This window comes from Triturus cristatus, chromosome 11 (genome assembly GCF_964204655.1).
Source record: "Triturus cristatus chromosome 11, aTriCri1.1, whole genome shotgun sequence".
In the NCBI taxonomy this organism is placed as follows: Eukaryota; Metazoa; Chordata; class Amphibia; order Caudata; family Salamandridae; genus Triturus; species Triturus cristatus.
Window position 1 is genome coordinate 533,332,236 of NC_140594.1, and position 19,365 is coordinate 533,351,600.

At 43.0% G+C, this 19,365-nt stretch overlaps 1 protein-coding gene across 4 annotated transcripts in view; it reads right to left on the reverse strand.

Annotated features, from left to right (window-relative positions):
• Window positions 1-19,365, reverse strand: part of SLC4A5 (solute carrier family 4 member 5) — a 753,917-nt gene that overhangs the window by 357,223 nt on the left and 377,329 nt on the right. For all 4 annotated transcript variants that reach the window (XM_085633456.1, XM_085633454.1, XM_085633455.1 and 1 more), the window contains one exon: window positions 5,484-5,571. In XM_085633456.1, the coding sequence (XP_085489582.1) occupies window positions 5,484-5,571 (88 nt within the window). The remainder of the gene's footprint in view (window positions 1-5,483; window positions 5,572-19,365) is intronic.

A 19,365-nucleotide genomic window follows, 5' to 3' on the forward strand; every position in this document is an offset into this window, starting at 1 on the left:
AACAACAGCGCAAGATTCTGGCGCACAATATACAGTTTAGACAACCTAAATGTACAAAGAATTAACTCACATCTGACAGAAGAAGTTTCGGCTACCCACCTCCTGCAACATTTTAACTCAGAACAGAAGCAGAGCCCCGGCTACATCTTTGAGGCAACTCTCCCTGACCATAGCTTCCCAGCAATAAATGATCACTTTTTATTCACAACTCATCAGATCAAGAACAGGATAGCTAAAGGCAAGATGCAGGGCGCACAGGGCCCTAACGGGATTTCACCGATGCTATTTAAAAAATATCCAGATGATTGGGCTCCCGCACTACTACCGCTGTTCATACAAATCTCAGGAGGAGATAGCATCTCTGACTCCTGGAGGGGGTCTATCATATCCCCAATATACAAGAAAGGGGACAAGAACAAAGCAAATAGCTACAGGCTTGTAGCTCCAATTGATATAGAGGTCAAATACTATGCTGACCTGCTCCTTGATGACCTCACAGCCTAAGCAAATGAAAAATTGATTATCTCCATCGGGCTTTTGCAAAGGCATGGGAACAACAACTTAGATACTCGTCCTGTCTCTACTAATAGCCAGCGCCAAAATCGGCAAAAACCCATCTCTTTCTGTGTTTTATCGACTATTCATCAGCTTTCGATAAAATCGAATCAAACTCCAGTCCAACCTTGAGGAAAAGAAAATACCATCTGCTCTTTTAAATCAGTTAATACACCTGCACACTAATACGTGGGTTCAAGTAAAGTTAGGAGACGGCAATTTCCTGTCCAGATAAAATCCCAAGAACAAAGGGGCTGAAACAGGGGTGTGTGTTGGCCCCCGACGCTCTTCAACTTGTATATGGCAGACCTAACAACGGAATTGAACATCTTTAATTAACATGCGCCAAAGATGGGAGGGCTCCCACTTTCCAATCTGCTGTATGCAGACAAACTTCTGTTGATCAGCCGAACCCCCATAGGTCTCCAACACCTACTAAATACAACTAGCAGATACTCAGCTACCAATGGTTTAACCATCAACCTTGCCAAAACAAAGGTAATGCGACTAAATCCAATAAAGATAACATACAACTACTGTTGGCATTTGGAGGGTACTGCAATCAAAGTCGTTGAGGAATATACGTACTTGGGAGTGATAATAGACAACAAAGGCACATTTAATACACAAAAAGAAGCCATCAAGAGAAGAAGCAACTCAATTGTGGTTGCTTTTAAATCCATCAAATATAACGCTGTCAGCCCAAGCCTTATTCCACTGCTACAGGTATGGCAAGCAAAGCTAATTCCAGCTATCACTTATGGGTGCAAGTGCATGAGGGGAAGAGACGCGACTATTCTGGACAGAATAGCCTCAAGATCGGTAAGAATGATATTCAACCTACCTAATTATGCCTCACCCACCCAAATTAGGTTGGAATTTGGCCTGCAGTCCCAAGAAATCCCTCGCGAAGGTTCCTATGTCAAGTAATGGCACAGGATTAAAAAGGCCGAACCAGAAACACTGAATACCCATCTAAGGTACGAAATACACTTAAAGAAGGAATGTCCAGCAATGGGCTACCTGACAGCATCCATAGACCATCTAGGCCTTGAGGATCTCTGGGCGGCCCCAGGGTCTCATACCTACTTCAAGCAACTTGTAAATAAGACAGTGAAAAGGTTGTCCACAGTGAAAGACAAGGCAGTGCTCAAAGAAAGGGCCTACGGATGGTTTGTTGTGCAGAGCTATGTTAGGCCCTGTCCACAATTGTACCTCGGAGCAGAATTCAACAGGAGAACGAAGGAAAAATACCTTCTTTACCAACCCTGCTGCATCTCCCCCCTGGAGACGATCACTGACACAGACTACATGTTGCTTATGTGGGGAAGTCGATGAGAGTGTCTTACAATTACTGAGCATCTGCAGAGAACTGCAAGTTGAACGTTGGCTTCTACTGAAGCCCATCTTTATAAGCAAGGGGATAATATCCTGCAGACAATCAGTGAAGGCATGCCACGGAGGTGGAGACGTACAGCTGTTGTTGCTTTGTACGATTTATGGAAGCGGCAGGGGAAAAACTCTGGCAGTAAGCGACTAGCAATCTCCAATATCGCAGTCAAAAGAACCTTACAACACCGCTTCTCAGGGAACTATGTAAATGTATATGTACTTATATAGCACCGAATCACCCATAGGGGTATCTCAGCACTGTACTCACACCGCTGAAGGAACCCTTCCTGGCTTTTCCGTGTGAAGTGTCCACTCCTGGGCACCCCCATGGTGAAGCCAGGCATCCCAGCGCTGTTGTGGAGATTAAGCAAGCTATTGCCCAGAGTTGCAGCGTGGGACCCATGATTAGAATAGGCACTGAGGCGAGAATATCCAGTCCGAGGAAATTATAGCCTGAGACCCTGCCGCGTCAGGAATCGAACCCTGGTCCCGGACCAGTGCTCTGCATCGAGATCTGCCGCTCTAACCATTGAGCCACACTTCTCCACCTATAACTATAAACACTCAAGCCAACTGTTATCTGGAAGTCAGAAGCTGGAGCACAACACCCAACAGGAACACACTACCCCCGCTGCTTACAGCCTAATGGAGCATTTCACAGTCGCCTTTTACTACAGTGTTCCAAACATTGACTTTTTAATTTTTGGAATATGTTCTCTTGGTCCCTATCCTCCTATCTATTCGTCATTAGGCAAAACAAAATCTTAAACTTCGTGATTGTGATACCTATTTATCAAATTCAGTGATTCATTTTGGTTCTTCTTTTATTACTTGCACCAGGTCCTTTACGTGGCAGAAATAGCGAACTCTTCGAAAAGCATTTAGAATAAGAATGGACCCTTCACATACCTTGTTATCATTTGCACACTGAACTAGCCCTTACAGGACGCATTTGCTAAGAGGCTCTGCATGACTGAATATTGTTGGTCAAAAGAAGCTAGCAAGCACCCAGGGCTTCAGTCTATCATCCCAGGTCCTAAGTTTCTCATCATCCACACAGAATGCACTGCTAAAATCTTGCACATTCAGTTAATTCAGCAGAACTTTTAACATCTAAAGTAGTTCGAGCGGAACTATTCATGTCCAATCCCATGATCAAAGACTTCGTCTACGTACTGTATTTTTTAAGATATGCTCTTCAACTTTTTTTAATCATGAATTTTGCTGTGACATGTTTTATGTGAAAATTATCAAGGTTTTTATTAACCAAACAATACATTATTACTTACTTACTGAAGGGAAGTGTCCCTTCAATGTAGTGCACAATAGAGGTTTAGTAACCTTGGAATGGAGCAATGCGTGTTTAGTTAGTTCTGCAGGGAAGATGCACTGCAGTGTGGTGGGTTTGTGTCCCATGCACACAGCGCAGTCTGGTGGGTTTGTATTTCTAGAATGCATTGCAGTGCACTGTAGTGCATTCAGAGTATTTATTTAGTGCACTGAGGTTGGAAAATGTTCCTAAGATGCAGCACAGTATGGTGGGGCATGTCTCCATTTTGTGTTATAGTGGGTTAACGTCTGGACAGTGCAGTGCAGTGTGTCATTTCGCCATCCCTGGAAGGCAGTATGGAGAGTTAGCATGACTAAGAAACATTCAATATGGTAGTTGTGCACTTGTTGCCCCACAACACCTCTGGTCATAGATCTACCAACACAAAAAACATTGAGTGAGTAAAAACATTTGTTTCCATACTAACTGCGCCGATTTCAAAAAGTTGGTTGGCACTCAGAAACAAGGCTATTTAAGTATGTTCGTCTGACTCACATGCAAATCAATGCTGAGCTATGGAAAGTGACAAATGTTGACCTACCATTAGCAGTGACGTGGCAGGCCCCAACACCTTCTTCCCGGCAGGCCATGTGAAAATCGTGAGAGTACTGTCACACGAATGGGTATGTGGAGGTGACAGGGGCAGTGGTGGAGACAAGGATGCTCCTGTCTGATTGAGGCTATACCCACCTCTGCTTTGCCATTGGTGATGAGGGAGCTATTTTGTATACTGCATATGGTTATTTAAGAATTAACAATCTAAACATATGGTGATCCAAGCAAAACTGTATAGAATCCTTATGTGTCGATCATAGCGCCAAGACGCCCTTGGGCATTCGTGCGCTTTATAAGTTTTTACATCAAATCAAATCAATCAAATATGAGATACCTCAAAACGTAGGTAGATTTGAAAAACGTGGAGTTTTATTATACTTTCATAATATCGCTTTTCTCCCCAAGCATTCCCCGACCTTTTATCTTCTCATCTTCTCAACTCCTTAATTCTCTCCTCTCCTCCTCATTGCATCATGTCCTGCTGCCCAGATTTACTAAAGCTGATGCAAGAGACACTGAGGTGAAATCTGCAGAGCTTCATCGTGCTAATGGAGATAAAGAGCGCAGCACCATGCTTATAGTCTATTCTAACAAAATTGCTTGATGCTAAGCATTAAGTTGTGGTACAAAGTGAAGCCATTGGTTTCTTGCCTGAAATTTGTACTCGATGTACGCCTTCAAGTTCAAATGCCTACATAATGGACACCGTTCAAGGCTAGCTTACACAAAATGTGTAGTCAAAATACTTTATTTCCAAGAAATAAACTCTTATAGAAATATACACACATTTCACAATTCACTCAAAATAGGCAATTGTCTTCTTAAATAGCCTAAAACAACAATTCATGATTATATATTTCAGCCACAGATACCTACATATTTTACAATTGCAAGCATGTAAACATTAAAGTGTCTCCATACCAAGGCTTACTACAATTCACAGCCCAAGATCTCACATATGTTTAAAACACTTTAGAAATAAAAACAAAAATGCTGCCACTGACAATTCATTTTTCCCCAGTAGGCAATACCAAATGTGTAAATTGCACATTATGCATGGGTATATGATGCAATATTTTTCCTGCCCCTTCTTTGTGCCTGTTTTCCTTTGGAAGTAGGATTTAAGACAGTCAGATCATGCTACTTTAGGAGATTTGTCTTGGTGTGAAATTCTATGGCCTTCTGCACTATCCACACCGCTTACTAACCTCCTTCCATAATTAGTAGGGGAGAGGGGTTGGTGCTCTGTGATGAAAATCAAATTTCTGCTGTGAACTAACCAAGGTTCTGGCACAAAATATAATTTGATGAACCCTTCCATTACACAATGAAAGCAGGAGTTTAAATGAGTATGCCAGGGTGAGAGTTGTGAACTCACAGGGCTCACCCCCCCTCATCCAATTTTACTGATCAACCTACGCCCTTGACTAGAAGCCAAAATACAGCACTACAAAAAATCAAATATCCTTGGCTGTGAAGTACCACCAATTAGAACCTTAGAAACGCTCTCTTGCTGTCTTAATACTGTACATGTGCATGTTCTTTGAGGTCTCTTTTATTGAGGGAAGCTCTGCTTAGACAGATCTAAAGAGGGCTGGCGATCAACGCTGCACTGAGTGAATGAATGAATGAATGTTACACATATACTTACATCATCCACCATTAGTGTTGCAATTGCTCTTCCAATTTCATTGTAGGATTTACCTTTTCCAGGGGGACCCAGTAAAATGAAAAGAAACCTAATGAAATGGAAAGACACTTTTTAATCTTAATAAAAAAACACACAATTACTGTATCTTAATAATAGATCCTTGAAAGCAATAATAGATTCACAGTAAACGAAATAGGACATTTAAATTCATACCAGTTATCCCAAGAGAAGGGCATGTAGTTTAAAGTGAGAACTGCTGCACAAATGAATTTAACTAATTCGCATTCAAATCCAAAATAATATTTTTTGTATTAACCGTTATCTATCTAGATCTAGTACGTACCTCACCTAGTGTAATCTCTTTAAAAAGAACGTAAAAAATCTCTCGAGAGCATGATACTTTGGAGCATTTTGGACATAACTGCTCTGGGAGTCATTACCTCAAAGGTGGAAAGTCTCCTAGAAATGGTAAATGGTGGATGGCGAAAGAGCATATGCTACAAACAGAGACTGAAAAAGCTGTACTTGAATTACTGCATACTTAAGCACGTGTGACAGGATTCTTGAGCTCATGAAGAATGTCCAGGAAATACCACCTGAACAACATCACAGACTTTAGAGTTAAGTGTTTGCTAGCACTTGGATTGGTAATAATAACATCTCACTTGCTGAACAAACTATCACCAAAGTAATCCTGTATTTTAAACTGATCCCCACTCAAACATATACAGTTTCCCATCCATCCAGGATTGCGCACCGATTACCTGTCTCCAACTTTGCCCAATAGCTCTCAGTTACAAATTTTCTATTTATTTATTTATGAAAGCTGTTTATTTAGAGCAACCTAACATCTGTGAGCTAGTGTTATGAATTCTAGGGCCCCAATAAGGATTGTTTGGATTAAATAATCTAGGTGCACCAGGGAAGGAGATAATGAAAAAGTGCAGGGAAGAGAGCTGTTGACTTGAAGTCTAGTACCTCAGTTTACAATGCTGACTGTGTCTGGGTCGAAAGTGTATAAGACTCCGTAGGCTCCTACCACAATGCTATTAGAATGAGCAAGAGGTGAACAGCACACAGAACACCTGAGATCCAGACTCCATTTCTATTTTTGACGAGTTTTTGGTTAAATAGCGACCTTTTTCTAACTACTTTTAAAAATATGATGTGGGACTCCCTCCTTTCATGGCCTTTTGACGAGGGAGAGATTGGTAAAGGTCCTAGTGGAGAGACCCTTAGGAACCAACTGACTGCTCCCAGTATCGTAAGCCACAGGGCTTTCCTATGCCGCTAGAGTATTCCGGATACAAATTGTAAATGAGCCCATCCTTTTTTAGTAAAGGTGTACATTTTATGTCATTATGTTATGTGTATTAGTAAAGCGCACTATCACCTGCATGGGTATCATGGTGCTGAGCAGGTGTATGTGTACCCAGCCCTGCCTATGGCAGGTTAATTAACTGAAAAGCCAGGTCGTCAGTTTCTTGTGGAATTCAAGAAGAGAGGAGGAGCCCCTTATGTGCAGTGGGAGATCGTTCCATGCTTTAGGAGCGATGTAAGAGAACACTTGTCCTGCTGATCTGTTTCTGTGTAAGCGTGGGATGTGTGTGGGTCGGAGTCCGGTGGAACGGAGGTGACTGAATGGTAGGTGGAGATGCAACTGTTTAGGCAGGCAGGGCCTGATTTCTGTAGTGTCTTGAATGTTTGAGGAGTTTGAATTCAGCAAGTTTCTGTATCAGGGGCCGGTGTCAAACCCTGAAGTGTGAGTTATTTGTAGGAGGTCGAGGATTAGTCTGGCTTCAGAATTCTGGTTGGTTTATAGTCTTCTAGTGAGTTGCTTGGTGATCCCTGCATAAAGGGGGTTTCCATAGTCCAACAAGCTGGTGACTAGGGCACGAGTGACAGTTTTTCTAATATTGCATGGGAGCCATTTGAAGATCTTTCTCAGCATCTTAATGTGTGGAAGCAGAATGCAGTGACAGCGTTAACTTGTATGTCATGCCCAGTTTGCTATAGGTGATTATTTTGAGGATCCTGCCATAGGTTCTGGGTGTGAGTCTGAGTTTGGCCAGCCACAAGTTATAGTCCCATTGTGAGGTGTTCTTGTTGAAGATTACTAATTCTGCCTTTTTGGTTTTGAGCTTAAGACAGTTGGCTTTTATCCAGTTAGCAACTTCGGTCAAGCAGGAGGTGAGCTTGTTTCTTGTGTTGAGGGTCTTGTCTGAGAGGTAGAGTATGAGTTGTGTGTCGTCTGCATAGGAGAGGATGTTGATGTTGTGTGCGTGGATGTTGTTGGGCAGAGGGATCATGTATGTATTGAAGAGGGTGGGGCTGAGTGATATACCCTGAGGCACTATGCAGATGAGTTTGTGGTCATCCGAGGAGTAAGGCGTCAGGCACAACTGACATCTCCAAAAAGTTTGATGCTTTTCATAGTAGACATTTCACATGGTAAGAAAGGTATTAAATAAAAAAGAAATGAGACTGTTAATCCCATTTCATGCTCAAAGTCTTACACACTATGTGGCACTACAAGTATGGAGAAGATTGCACATTCAATAGGTTTTAGATTTTTGCCAGCTAAAACATTGTGAAAATTCGAAGAGCAAATACCTCAAAAAGTCCAGTTTGCATATCTTGTAGTGGGGACAACATGTGCAGTCGATACGTTATTCCCCATTCAGAGGTATGCAAATCAGAATTGGGCGCAAATTGTCCACTCACTAATTACTGCATTCAGCTCAATTGGTAATTAGAGTGTGTTAAAAATTTGGTTTCTGGTTAGCAGATGTATGCACCCTGTCCACGCACGAAGCAAAATCCTAGCCAGGGTAAGTCAGATATCCACCATAAATTAACCTATGCTCACCCTCTGGTAGCTTTTGCATGGAGCAGGCACTGTGTTAAGTATTTGTCCAACACTTCAAACAGTAACACAGTGAAAACTCCTCAAAAGCAACAGCTTATATTCTTATGAGTGAAACAAGACCAAAACAACAAGATTCCAATAAGTATAAACAGAGTTATGATTTTTTACAGAATACATGAAAATATAATGCTGAAAGGCTTAAAGTGCCAACTGGGAACATCTGGCCATGCTTGACCAGGGTACATTCAAAAGTTCAGTCTGACCACAATGAAGTGTGGGTAACAGCCTGGGGACTGTGAGACAGTACCTTGGATGCATTGACATTAAAGAGAGACAGGATGGGGAGAGGATTTAGCCTTACAGCTAGAGCAGTCGACCTCGAAGCTGGGGAACTGGGTTCGAGTCTCGGCAACAAGGCTCAACATCCTGTGATTCTGGGCAAATCACTTAATCTCCTTGTGCCCAACAAAAATGAATGTGCCCATCTGTAACGAAACTGGTGTTCATGTAAAGTGCTCTGATACCTGATATCTTCGGGTCTAGTTCGCGCTATATAAAACTCTCCCAAAAATAAATGATGCCAGAAGCAGGCAAAGCAATACATCGTCTTTGAGCCTTTCAATAAAGGTGTTGCATCATTTTTGAGAGGCACAACATCGAAGATGTGTTTAGATGCGAGAATCACAAATCGATGTGTCATCATCGAACCGCTGGGTTGTAGGCAGCGCGTACAGCATGAAGTGATGCATTGGTACCGAGCCACGCAAAGTTGGGGATGCGTCAGAACCTGAAGTCGATGCACTGCACATTTGGCAATGAGAGGTCCACAGTCTGTGCAGCAGCCGTGATGCGTTACATCGAGGGAGATGCACTGGTTCTGCTTGGCGCAATGTTGTTGATGCGTGGATTTCAACTGTTACCACACTGGATATCCACTTCCAAAGGCCCAGGACTGAATTAGCACCACTTATCAAGCAAAGTCCAGGTGCTGTTGCAGGTTGATGAGAAGTCTTTAATGTCTTGAGACTTAGAACATGGGGCAAGCCGGCATGCCCTTGGAGTTACTCTGGGTTGAAGTGAGATGAGTCCAGTCCTTCTTCAGCAGGGCAGTGAGTAGCAGGCAGCAGTGCAGCACAGCAGAAAAGTAGTTCTTCCATAGCAGTAGTCCAGCTAAGTGACAGTCCTTGTAGCAGCACATAAATCCTTCCTCTTGGCACAGTTTTTCCCCAGGTCCAGTGGTGTCTGATTTGGTGGAGTCAGAGACACAGTACTTATACCTCAGTTGTGCCTTTGAAGTGGAGGTGACTTCAAAGAAGGTCTTTGAAGTGCACAGAGATCCTCCCTCCCAGCTATGGCTCCAGACTCACTACAGTGGGGTATGCAACCCTTTGTGTATGGACAGGACACAGCCTTTTCAGGTGTGTCAGCTTCTCCCTCACATCCTGCCCAGGATAACCCATCAGGGTGTGGATGGCTACTCAGTCACCCATTACGTCCCTTTGTGTGTGGCAGTCCAGAGGTAATGCCAATAGTCCAGCTGTCACACACCATAGACGTGTATTGGAGACAGGCTACAGGCACATTTAGTGTTAAGAGCTGAAAAATGCTATCTTTCTAAAAATGAATTTTTAAAAGGGTGGTAGTGATAAATTCAACATTACCAGGAAAGAGGACTTAACATTACCATTCCAATAATATGAAACATGAGAGATCTACTCCTTCTCAATTAGGAATTACAGTTTATAAAGTGTGATAAGGAATTCCCATTGCTAACCTATAAGAGTAGTAGGCTTCATAGTAATGAAATTTAATGTGGGTGTTTTTTCACTACCAGGACATGCAAGACTTACAAGTATATGTCCTTTTGATTATACAGCACAGGGTGATTTATAAGAAATAAAAGGGGAATTTAAGGCTTGGCAAGGGGATTTAAATGCCAATTTGCATGGCAGTGTAAACTGCACACACAGGCTCTGCAGTGGCAGGCCTGTGATATGCTTAGCGTGCTACTTGTGGGGGTGGTACAATCAGTGCTGCAGGCCCACTAGAAGCATTTAATTTGCAGGCCCTGGGCATATGTAGTGCACTCTACTAGAGATTTACAGGTATATTAAATGTGCCAATTGTGGATAAGTCAATCAAACCATGTTTTATGGGAGAAGCACATGAACTTTAGCACTGGTTGATAGTGGTAAAGTACTCAAAGTCCTGAGCCCAACAAAAAGAATTCAGAAAAAATTGGAGGCAAACAGACAAAACGTTTGGGGGAAGAACACCCTAAGGCTGTTGAGTCTAACAGCGGGCGTGGACTTTGTACCCGCATTTGTGCCCCAGTTGCAACTAGGATGTGAATGTGGTAGGTCTGTCTTTATTCACAGTCTTTCAGCTTACGTATAAGTCAATAAGATGCTCAATATAGTAAGAGTTTATTAAGAAAATGTTTGTACAAATTTGCATAACTTTGTTTTACATAAATCACACATTAAGATGGTGTCATAATGAGGAGGAGATGTAGGAGGTGTACATAATGTTGGATCAATATTTTAACTTTCATTGTTTCATTTATTTTGATTGCCTGCACTTGAGATGTGTTCATATACATGTCCTCTTGTGACCATGTTAAAATGACTAATATAAAAAAATGTTGTAGATTTGAAAATGTGTCTTTTGCTTTGGATATTTTTGCCTTGATAACCAAGTCTGATTCTCCATCATACCCTAAGTCATTCTAAGGGTGATGGTATATCTCTTTTACTTCAATTGTTTGCATTTTGATCAAAGCTATTGTCGATGCCTCATCTTAAACCTAATATAAGACCTGTCTCCATGCCAAAGCTTTTTAAAGTTTGCAGGATAGAGGCTGGGTAGCACATCTTCATGAGTCAGAGTGACAATGAATCTAGAGGACGCTATATTAAGGTGTTGAGCATTATTAATACAGAAGTTAGTATACTTGTTCTAAGTTATGACTAATTTTCACACATTTTTTTCTTCAAGGTAAAGGCTGATACAGGTAAGGGATCTATGTTTGGGTGAATTGTTTCTCATATACTTTGCAATATAATTCAATGTAACTTTGTAATGAAAGGGACTACTAAAGTCACAAGTAAGAAGGCGCTTGTCTTTCTATATCATTGAAAAAAAAGCTAACAAATGCGAAATTTGTCTCTATTTCTGTAAATATAATTTGCCACATGTGCATTCTTGCCAATCCTCTGCACCCACTTTCTTTTAGATCTCACTTTCAACCTGACTTTTGAAGTATTTCGGGTCACCATATTTAAATAAAAAGTGACTCTGCCCCAGTCCACTAAGCATTGCCTCATATAATCTACCCATTAAGGGACGATCTGGTTTATTAGCCAGCATACGGAAATTCTTAAAGTGAAATGCAAAACAAAACATCAGAAGATCAGGAAGAGCCAGACCACCAGCTCTCAGCTTCCTCCTTAACTTCTTCCAGGGAATCCTAAGTCCCTTAGCAGCCCAGATAAATCTCCCAAGTTTTCCCTGTAAATTAGCGATACCCTCTCTCAGGAAAATAAAGGCTATAGAGAGGAAAAGAAAGGTAATTTTCAGACGAATAATCATCTTGATGAGGTTAACTCTACCATAAATGTTATGTGGCAGGCTAGACTAGCTTGCTAGGAGTCTCTTCACCTCTTGGCTCACGTTTTTCTAATTGACACGCAGGATGTTCTCCAATTTTTAAGTTATTAGGATTCCCAGGTATCTAATTTAGGATTTTGCCCCCCTGACTGCTCTTCTCCTGATTCCAATCCATAACTTCAGTTTTTATCAACTTTCGCAATGTACCCTGATATCGTACCAAATTCCTTAGCCCTCACCATCAAATTAGATAATGTAGACTGCGGGGTTATTGTATATATCAGCATATCATCTGCATATTAAGCTAATTTAACCTCCAATCCAGGCGATTTAAGAGGGGCGATAGTAGGTCTGCTCTAATCTGGTGCGATGAGGGCTCGATATAAAGATTGAAGAGGAGGGGAGATAGGGGGAAACCCTGCCTAGTGCCTCTAGGTATTTGGAAAAAGTCTGAGAGCTCTCCATTTACCAGCACTCAAGCTGTGAGGGACCTATATAGATTTTGTATTGAGCTTATTATGTTTTCAGGAAATTCAAAGCCCTTAAGGGCTTCCCAGAGATACTCCTAATGGGCCCTGTCAAAGGCTTTAGCTGCATCTACAGCCATAACTGTTAATGGAGATTTCCCGGGCTCCCGCCATGTCTATGGCCACTATGATCAGATGTGTGAGCTCACTTAGCTGTCACCCGGTATAAAATCCTTCTGATCCGCATGAACAACCCCCTTAATAACTCCAGCCACTCTGGAAGCCAATATCCCTGAAAAGATCTTATAGTCCACATTAATAAGGGGTATTGGTCTGTAGGATTCTATTTTAGCAGGGTCTTTATCTGGTTTCAAAACTAGGACTACAGTTTCCTCTGACCATTATTCCCAGGCCTCTTCTCATGTGATATAGATTGTATTAAACAGCACCTTTAAGATGGGGATTTGTTTCTCTATCACTACCTTATATAACTCTGCTAGAAGGCCGTCTGGTCCTGCAGCCTTCCCGTCACTCATTTTCCTACACTGAATCTTTATCTCCTCCTCAGTGATAGGTGACTCTAATAGTCCACTTCTGCCCATGCTAATCTAGGGAGATCTACACTCCTTAACCAAGCCGCTATATGTCCGTTTTCTGGCATAGATTTTCTTTATAGAGGTTGCTCATATATTTCCAAGCTTCCTCTCTGATCTCTGCATTTGTATTTGGAGGCACCCGGGACTTCGGGTTCACCAATTCTTGTATGACAATCCTAGCTCCATCAACCTTAGCTTTCTCGGCCAATAGAGTACTACATCTCTCACCATAACAGAAATGCTGCAGCTTACTGATTTTCCATCTGTTCTGGATTTTCTTTGCAAGCTGAGACTCATACTCTGCGTGCAAATCCTCCAGTTCTTCTGGGAAGTATTCCATCTAATGAGGCCTTTTCAGGGTCTGTTTCCTTCATCATGATCTTTGCCAGAAGCATCTCTTCCCTCATCTGCATGTCTTGCCTCTTACCAATCATTATGGCACTAATAACAACTTGTATATTAGCAGAGTAATTATTTACCATAGAGAAGCCAGCAGTCTTTTCTGCCAAGTCAGCAACCACCCCCTCATCTACCAATATGGTTCTATCAATGGTCCACCTTCGTCTCTGCTTTTTGTGATCTCTTAAAAATAAGACCACGGGGAGTGGCCTGATAGTAACGCAGGGGTGTGAACCACTGACTTGACTTCATCGCAAAAAATATACGTGAATGGTGGCCATACTTTTTGCTATAAAAAGCAAAATCTCTGGTGACACCCGTCTTCCTGTGCCAGATATTTAATAGATTCAATTCCACCATCATGTCTTTTAGCCTTTGTAATGACTTAGGGGAGCTTCTATACTGATCCCTAGGTGTTCTATCTAAATCTTTATTTAAAATGATATTAAAATCTTCGCCTAGGATGACCGTGAGCTCCAGGAGGTGGGATTGCAGCCTCTTCATCGCACCTGGAATATCGCTATTTTGTCCATAGTAAGTTGTACACGCAATCTGCCTATACCGGTTCCCCAGGTTTGCCACCAACCATCTTTCTGAACTATCCAAGTCATACTTCTATAGTTTGATACCTGCGACTTTCCTAATAACTAGAGCCACCCCACGAGTACTACCTCTTTTAACCGAACACACTACTTCCTGTACCCAATGCACCTTACTAAAACAAGATCAACACTCGTTCCTCTCCATGTGGGTCTCCTGAAGCATTATAATGTGTGCCCCACTTTCTCTGAGATACTCTGCCACTATTGCCTGTTTTCTTATAGATCTCATTCCAGGTTATTATTTTAACCTTCCAATCCATATTCGTTACTCTGTGTCAGCCTAGCACTTTTCTGTACACACCCTTTTATAACCGTGTGTAGTGAAAACGTCCCTAAGGCTGTTCTTCTATTACTTCAGATTTGCAAGATGAAGACATAGATTTTTTTTATTTTTTCCCTCCTATTCCCCCCCCTCCCTTTGGAGAACCCGCCTATTCTTCGGCGATATAATCTGCCATTCGGTAACGCCCCCCTGCGGATTGCTGTGCATAACTCTATCACACATGCTCAAAACCTTACTGGCTCTACCAACCAACAGATCGAGTTTACTACCATACCATTTCAGACATGAGCCCCTAAACACCAGGAGCAGCGAGTGAGGTCCCCTCAATCTGAGCAATTAAAACTTCAACCTCCTCAGGATCCCGTATGTTGTACATCTTGTTCCTCCACATAATCTTTCGCATCACAGGAAATTTCATCTGAACCTTAGCCCCCTTCCTCTGTAGATCGTTTATCTTGGTGTCCAGCTCCCATTGTCTCTGCGCCGTCCACTTACTGCTATCTGACCTCACTTGGCAGGTGATATCCTTATACCTCAGCGATTTCTTTCTCAATGCACGACTTAAGATTAGTTCTTTAACGGCACAGGTGTGAAAGTTGATGAGAATTTCCATGGGGGCCTTTCTGTTAGCTGTTAGTCTAAACGGTTCTCTGTGGACTCTTTGGATCTCATTATCGAGGTATACATCCTGTTTGTCCAACAAGAGCCCCTCTTGTAGTAACTTACAGACAAAACCCTTTATATCCCCTTTCTTTGTACCTTCCGGGATATTTATTAATTTTGCCTTGAATGATTTTCCAATCTTTCGAGGTCATCTTGCAGGGTCTGATTCTGCATCTTCAAGGTTTCATTGTCACGAGAGTGAACATTCCCCATCGCTGACAGCTCTTTTACATCCTTCTCTAGGATTGCAGTATGTTCAGTGAGGCAATTCAGCTTTTTCTCTAACACTACACACTTATCCTGTATGCTTTTCTTATTGACTTCTGAAATCTCGAATCTCTTCAGGATATCTGATCTTAGATCTAGAACTATTTTTTCCCAAGGGGCCTTGTGCTCCTTCTCTGACATGTGGACTTATCTCCGGGGCTCATGGGCTTATTTTATCTGAGGCTTTTATGATACAGGTTCCCTCACTTTGGCCTACTCCCTTCTGTCGCCCCTCCGCTGAGTTCGTCAGTGGGGCAAAGTGATTGCTAGTAACAGTAGGGGACTCCCTAGGCCTTTGTAAAGTTCCCTGATCTCCGCCCCCCTTCACCTCCCTGCAGATCTGTGCAGCAATTTTGGCCTGCTCCATAATTTTAAAGTAGGAGTTAGGTGAAGGTGTGGATTTAGGAAAGACGGAGCCTTCTCTTAGCCTGCAGCGCTTTGGTCTTCCGGAACTCTTTAATGCCTTTTTAATGGAAACAACAGCAACCATTTCCTTTGTGAACAACTCTTTAGCCCATAGACTCTTACCTTTCCTCTCTTTCCTCTCAGGTGCATACCTCAATTGATATCTTTTTTTTATTGAGGGCGGAGGTACATTAGTAGGAGAGGCCTCTTCTGCTGCAGTTTCAGGGCTTTGCTGAGGGACACCGTTACCACAATTACTTCTCCCCCTTCTAGCCCCCACTAGCTCCCCAAAGAAACTGATAGTACCTGGGAGGAAGCTATGTCTTCGAACAACATTTATTGCTTCTCTGGATCGCCAGTGCTCTTCATATTTGTCCTACCATCAGTCTTCCTGGGGACAGGATGTGCCAGTAAAATTGCACACTCCTCCAAATTTTGCTTCAAATTTGCGCTGCTCCCCTTCTGCTCCACTCCTCCGTGGAGCCAACAGCTGCACTCTTCAGCCGCACCTGTGCTGACTCTGCTGGAGCCCATCCAGTAGCCAGTGTGGGCCGCAGCAGTCCGAGAGGTTGCAGCAGAGCTGACGCCTGGCACTACATACAATCTCCAGGTCTCCCGGCGCCCAAGCCCATCCGTCGGGCCCAGCACATGAAGATCACCATGAGAACTATGCCAACACTCTCTATATTGGCCTACCAGGATACCAGCTGAAAAAACTCCAAGTAGTACAAAATGACGCGGCCAGTGCTCTGATGGGCATTCCTGGCAGGTCTAGCATAAAAAAAATCTGCATGATCTGCACTGGCTTCCAGTGGCTCAAAGAGTCAAATTCAAGGCTCTCACTTTGGCCCATTCAGCCCTTCATGGATCTGGCCAGCTCTACCTGAAGAAACGGTTTAGTTTCTATTCCCCCCAAAGACATCTTCGCTCTGCCTCTCAGTGTCTGGCATTGATACCTCACTTTCGGCTTGTTAGAGTTGGAGGGAGTTCTCTATCTTTTAAAGCAGCTGAATCCTGGAACTCTCTTCCTTTTGAGCTGCGGAGCACTCAGGACCCTCGTCTGTTCAGGAAGAGACTAAAAACTCTACTGTTTATCTAATTGGCAGTGACTCTCGACTCCCCACAGTCTTCTATTTGGCTCCCGCGCCGGGGCACTCATGAGTAGCCGTGAGCGATATAAATTTCCTGAACATAACATAACAAGAAGGTAGGAGCACACTCCTCTCTGCTCCCAACTCACTCGATCCTTTCCTAGTATGCCACTGATGGGGAGGAAGAAACCCTCCCGGTTCTACAGCCTAACCGCCAGCAGCCTCCACAGTCGAGTGCTCCCGCGGCCGACGTCAGCCTGCCGCCATGTTCCCCAACTCCCAATATGTGGACCCTACATACTTTTTAAAAGTCTGGTTAAAAGTTTTGAAAGCAGCATTAAGAACATGGGTTTATTTTAAAGAGAGATTTAGTACCACATATTATACGCAATCTGCATCAATCTGGGGCTCTTTGGGCACCCCATATTGCTTGGTAGATCAGTTAAGTCGACCTCTAATATCAGCTGTCCTAAGTTACTGGGCAGATCTTAGAGCAGGAATATGTTTGGTAGAGTGGGAAGTGTTGAGGGCATGTACTAACAGCCAGCTAACAAGATTTAAATATTATCAGCCACGATCATGGTGGGCAACTCAAGATTGGGCAGAAGAGCTGAAGGAACCATGGCTTGAGCAGGTGAGAAAGGAAGGTCTCTTAAAAAAGGAGGTTTTGTTGTGGTACTGGGGCTTTCTTGAGATTGAAGACAAAAATATGCCAGATATAACCACAATTTGGGAAGGGGGAAATTGTAGTAGGAAATCTGAGGAGATTATGGCAAGGATCCTTTTCCACAATATATGCTGTTGGGAAATCTGCCTCACTCAAGAGAAATCATTTGTTCACAACACACAGGGTCTACTGGTCACCATGTAAGCTTTTGAGAATAGCCGGGAGAGAAATCAGATGTTCGAAGTGCAGGTCTCTAAGGTAATTGAGATACATATGTTTATGCAATGCCCGGTGAGCGCCTGCTTCTAGACTTCATTGTGTAATTTCATCACCCAGGTGATTGGGCACCAAATGGAGGTAAGTCCTCAACTTATATTTTTTGGGATCTGTCCAGATGCACGGTTTGGGGAAAACTCCCTTAAACAAATGTTTTTTTATGTGACTTTGCTAGCAAGACAAGAGGTATGTAGACTTTGGAAATCCGCCAATGGTCCACTCTTCACTGACTGTATTATAAGTATCAAGCAAATATGCCAGATAGATTTAGCGTGTGACCCCCAAAGGCTAGAGAGGGTCTGGAAACACTTTGAAAATTGGCGTGCAACAAGCGGGTCCAATGATTAACCCAAGTCTACTGGATCCTTTTGTCTCTCTCCTCTCTTTGAAACTGGGGAGGTCACATCGGTACAGCAATATTCTTGTGTGGGCAGACTATCCCCCCTTCTTCTAAGGGATGAGATCGGTGCTAGGGAGAAAGCGACGGCGGGATGAGGACCAACAAAAACAAACAAAAAAACAATATTCTCACTGACAATCTGCAGACTGATGTTTCTTGGCCTGCTATGCTTCCAAGTATAGCATGACATCTAAAAGTTAAAAATGTAAAGATAGACACAATGGTAACCAGTGAATTGAAAGCAAAGGAAAACCAAGCATTCTCTTTGAAAAATGTCCCAGTGAGTGAAGTACCACATGGAATATGCTGTTGCGAGATGTTGGACAGGTTTGATATCACAGATAAATATATTAACTTTATTACCTGTTTCTTCAAAAGCTATGCTACCTTTGCATCCCACTCTGAATATCCCAGAGGGCAAGCCCAGTATTCCCAGGAGCTAGGGCAACTTCTGGCATAAAAGTGCAAAGTCTTCCTTCGGATTCATTGGAAAACAATTCTATTTTTAGGAAACCTCTAGAAATCGCTCATTTTTGGCTCTCTGTCAAACCGGGCTGTGCACTCCCTTCCACCATAAGCAGTGGGGCTTGTCGGCAGAGCCTGCCCTCCAGCCAAGCTCGCGCTCAACCCCACCTGCAGGCATTCAAACCCCCCCACTGTGGACAGCTTTCAGCTACGCCTAGTGGGACGCTGTCCATGCCCTCAACCCCCCTCCCACATGCCGTCAACCTCCCCACTGGCCCCTAACGCACATTTCATTTAGTATTTAATTTTAATTTTCTCACCGTGGGATACTCTCATTGGACTGGAGGTCAAATGCTCCCCCTTTGATGGAAGCTTGCACGGAACATGGTACTAGGGGGATGAAGTTTGAGCAGTGGCTCCCACAGGAGTACCACAGTACAATAAGGGAGGGCCATACTCATTCCATGGGGAGCACCTTGATATCCGTGGAATAAAAGGAAATATAGTGCTTGGCCCCTGGGAGGTTCCTCTGGATAATCCCACAAGTGGTAGGGTGTCAAGGAGACCCTTCCCTGCCCCTTTATACTTATTTTTTTTTAAACAAATTATTTACTAGGGGACTTAGTCCCTAAACCATTTAATGGTGGGCGCAACATTTTTCTCTGGATTAGGTCACAAAATTAGATCTCTTGGTACCATAGGCCCGGTGCCAGTCCTCAGTACTGAAATGGCAGACGAGAGGAAAAGCTCCCTTTGCCAGTCAGAGGGCCCTATTTTTTTAATTTTAGAAGTGCCGGACTGCAGGAGGACCAGATTTCAAGTA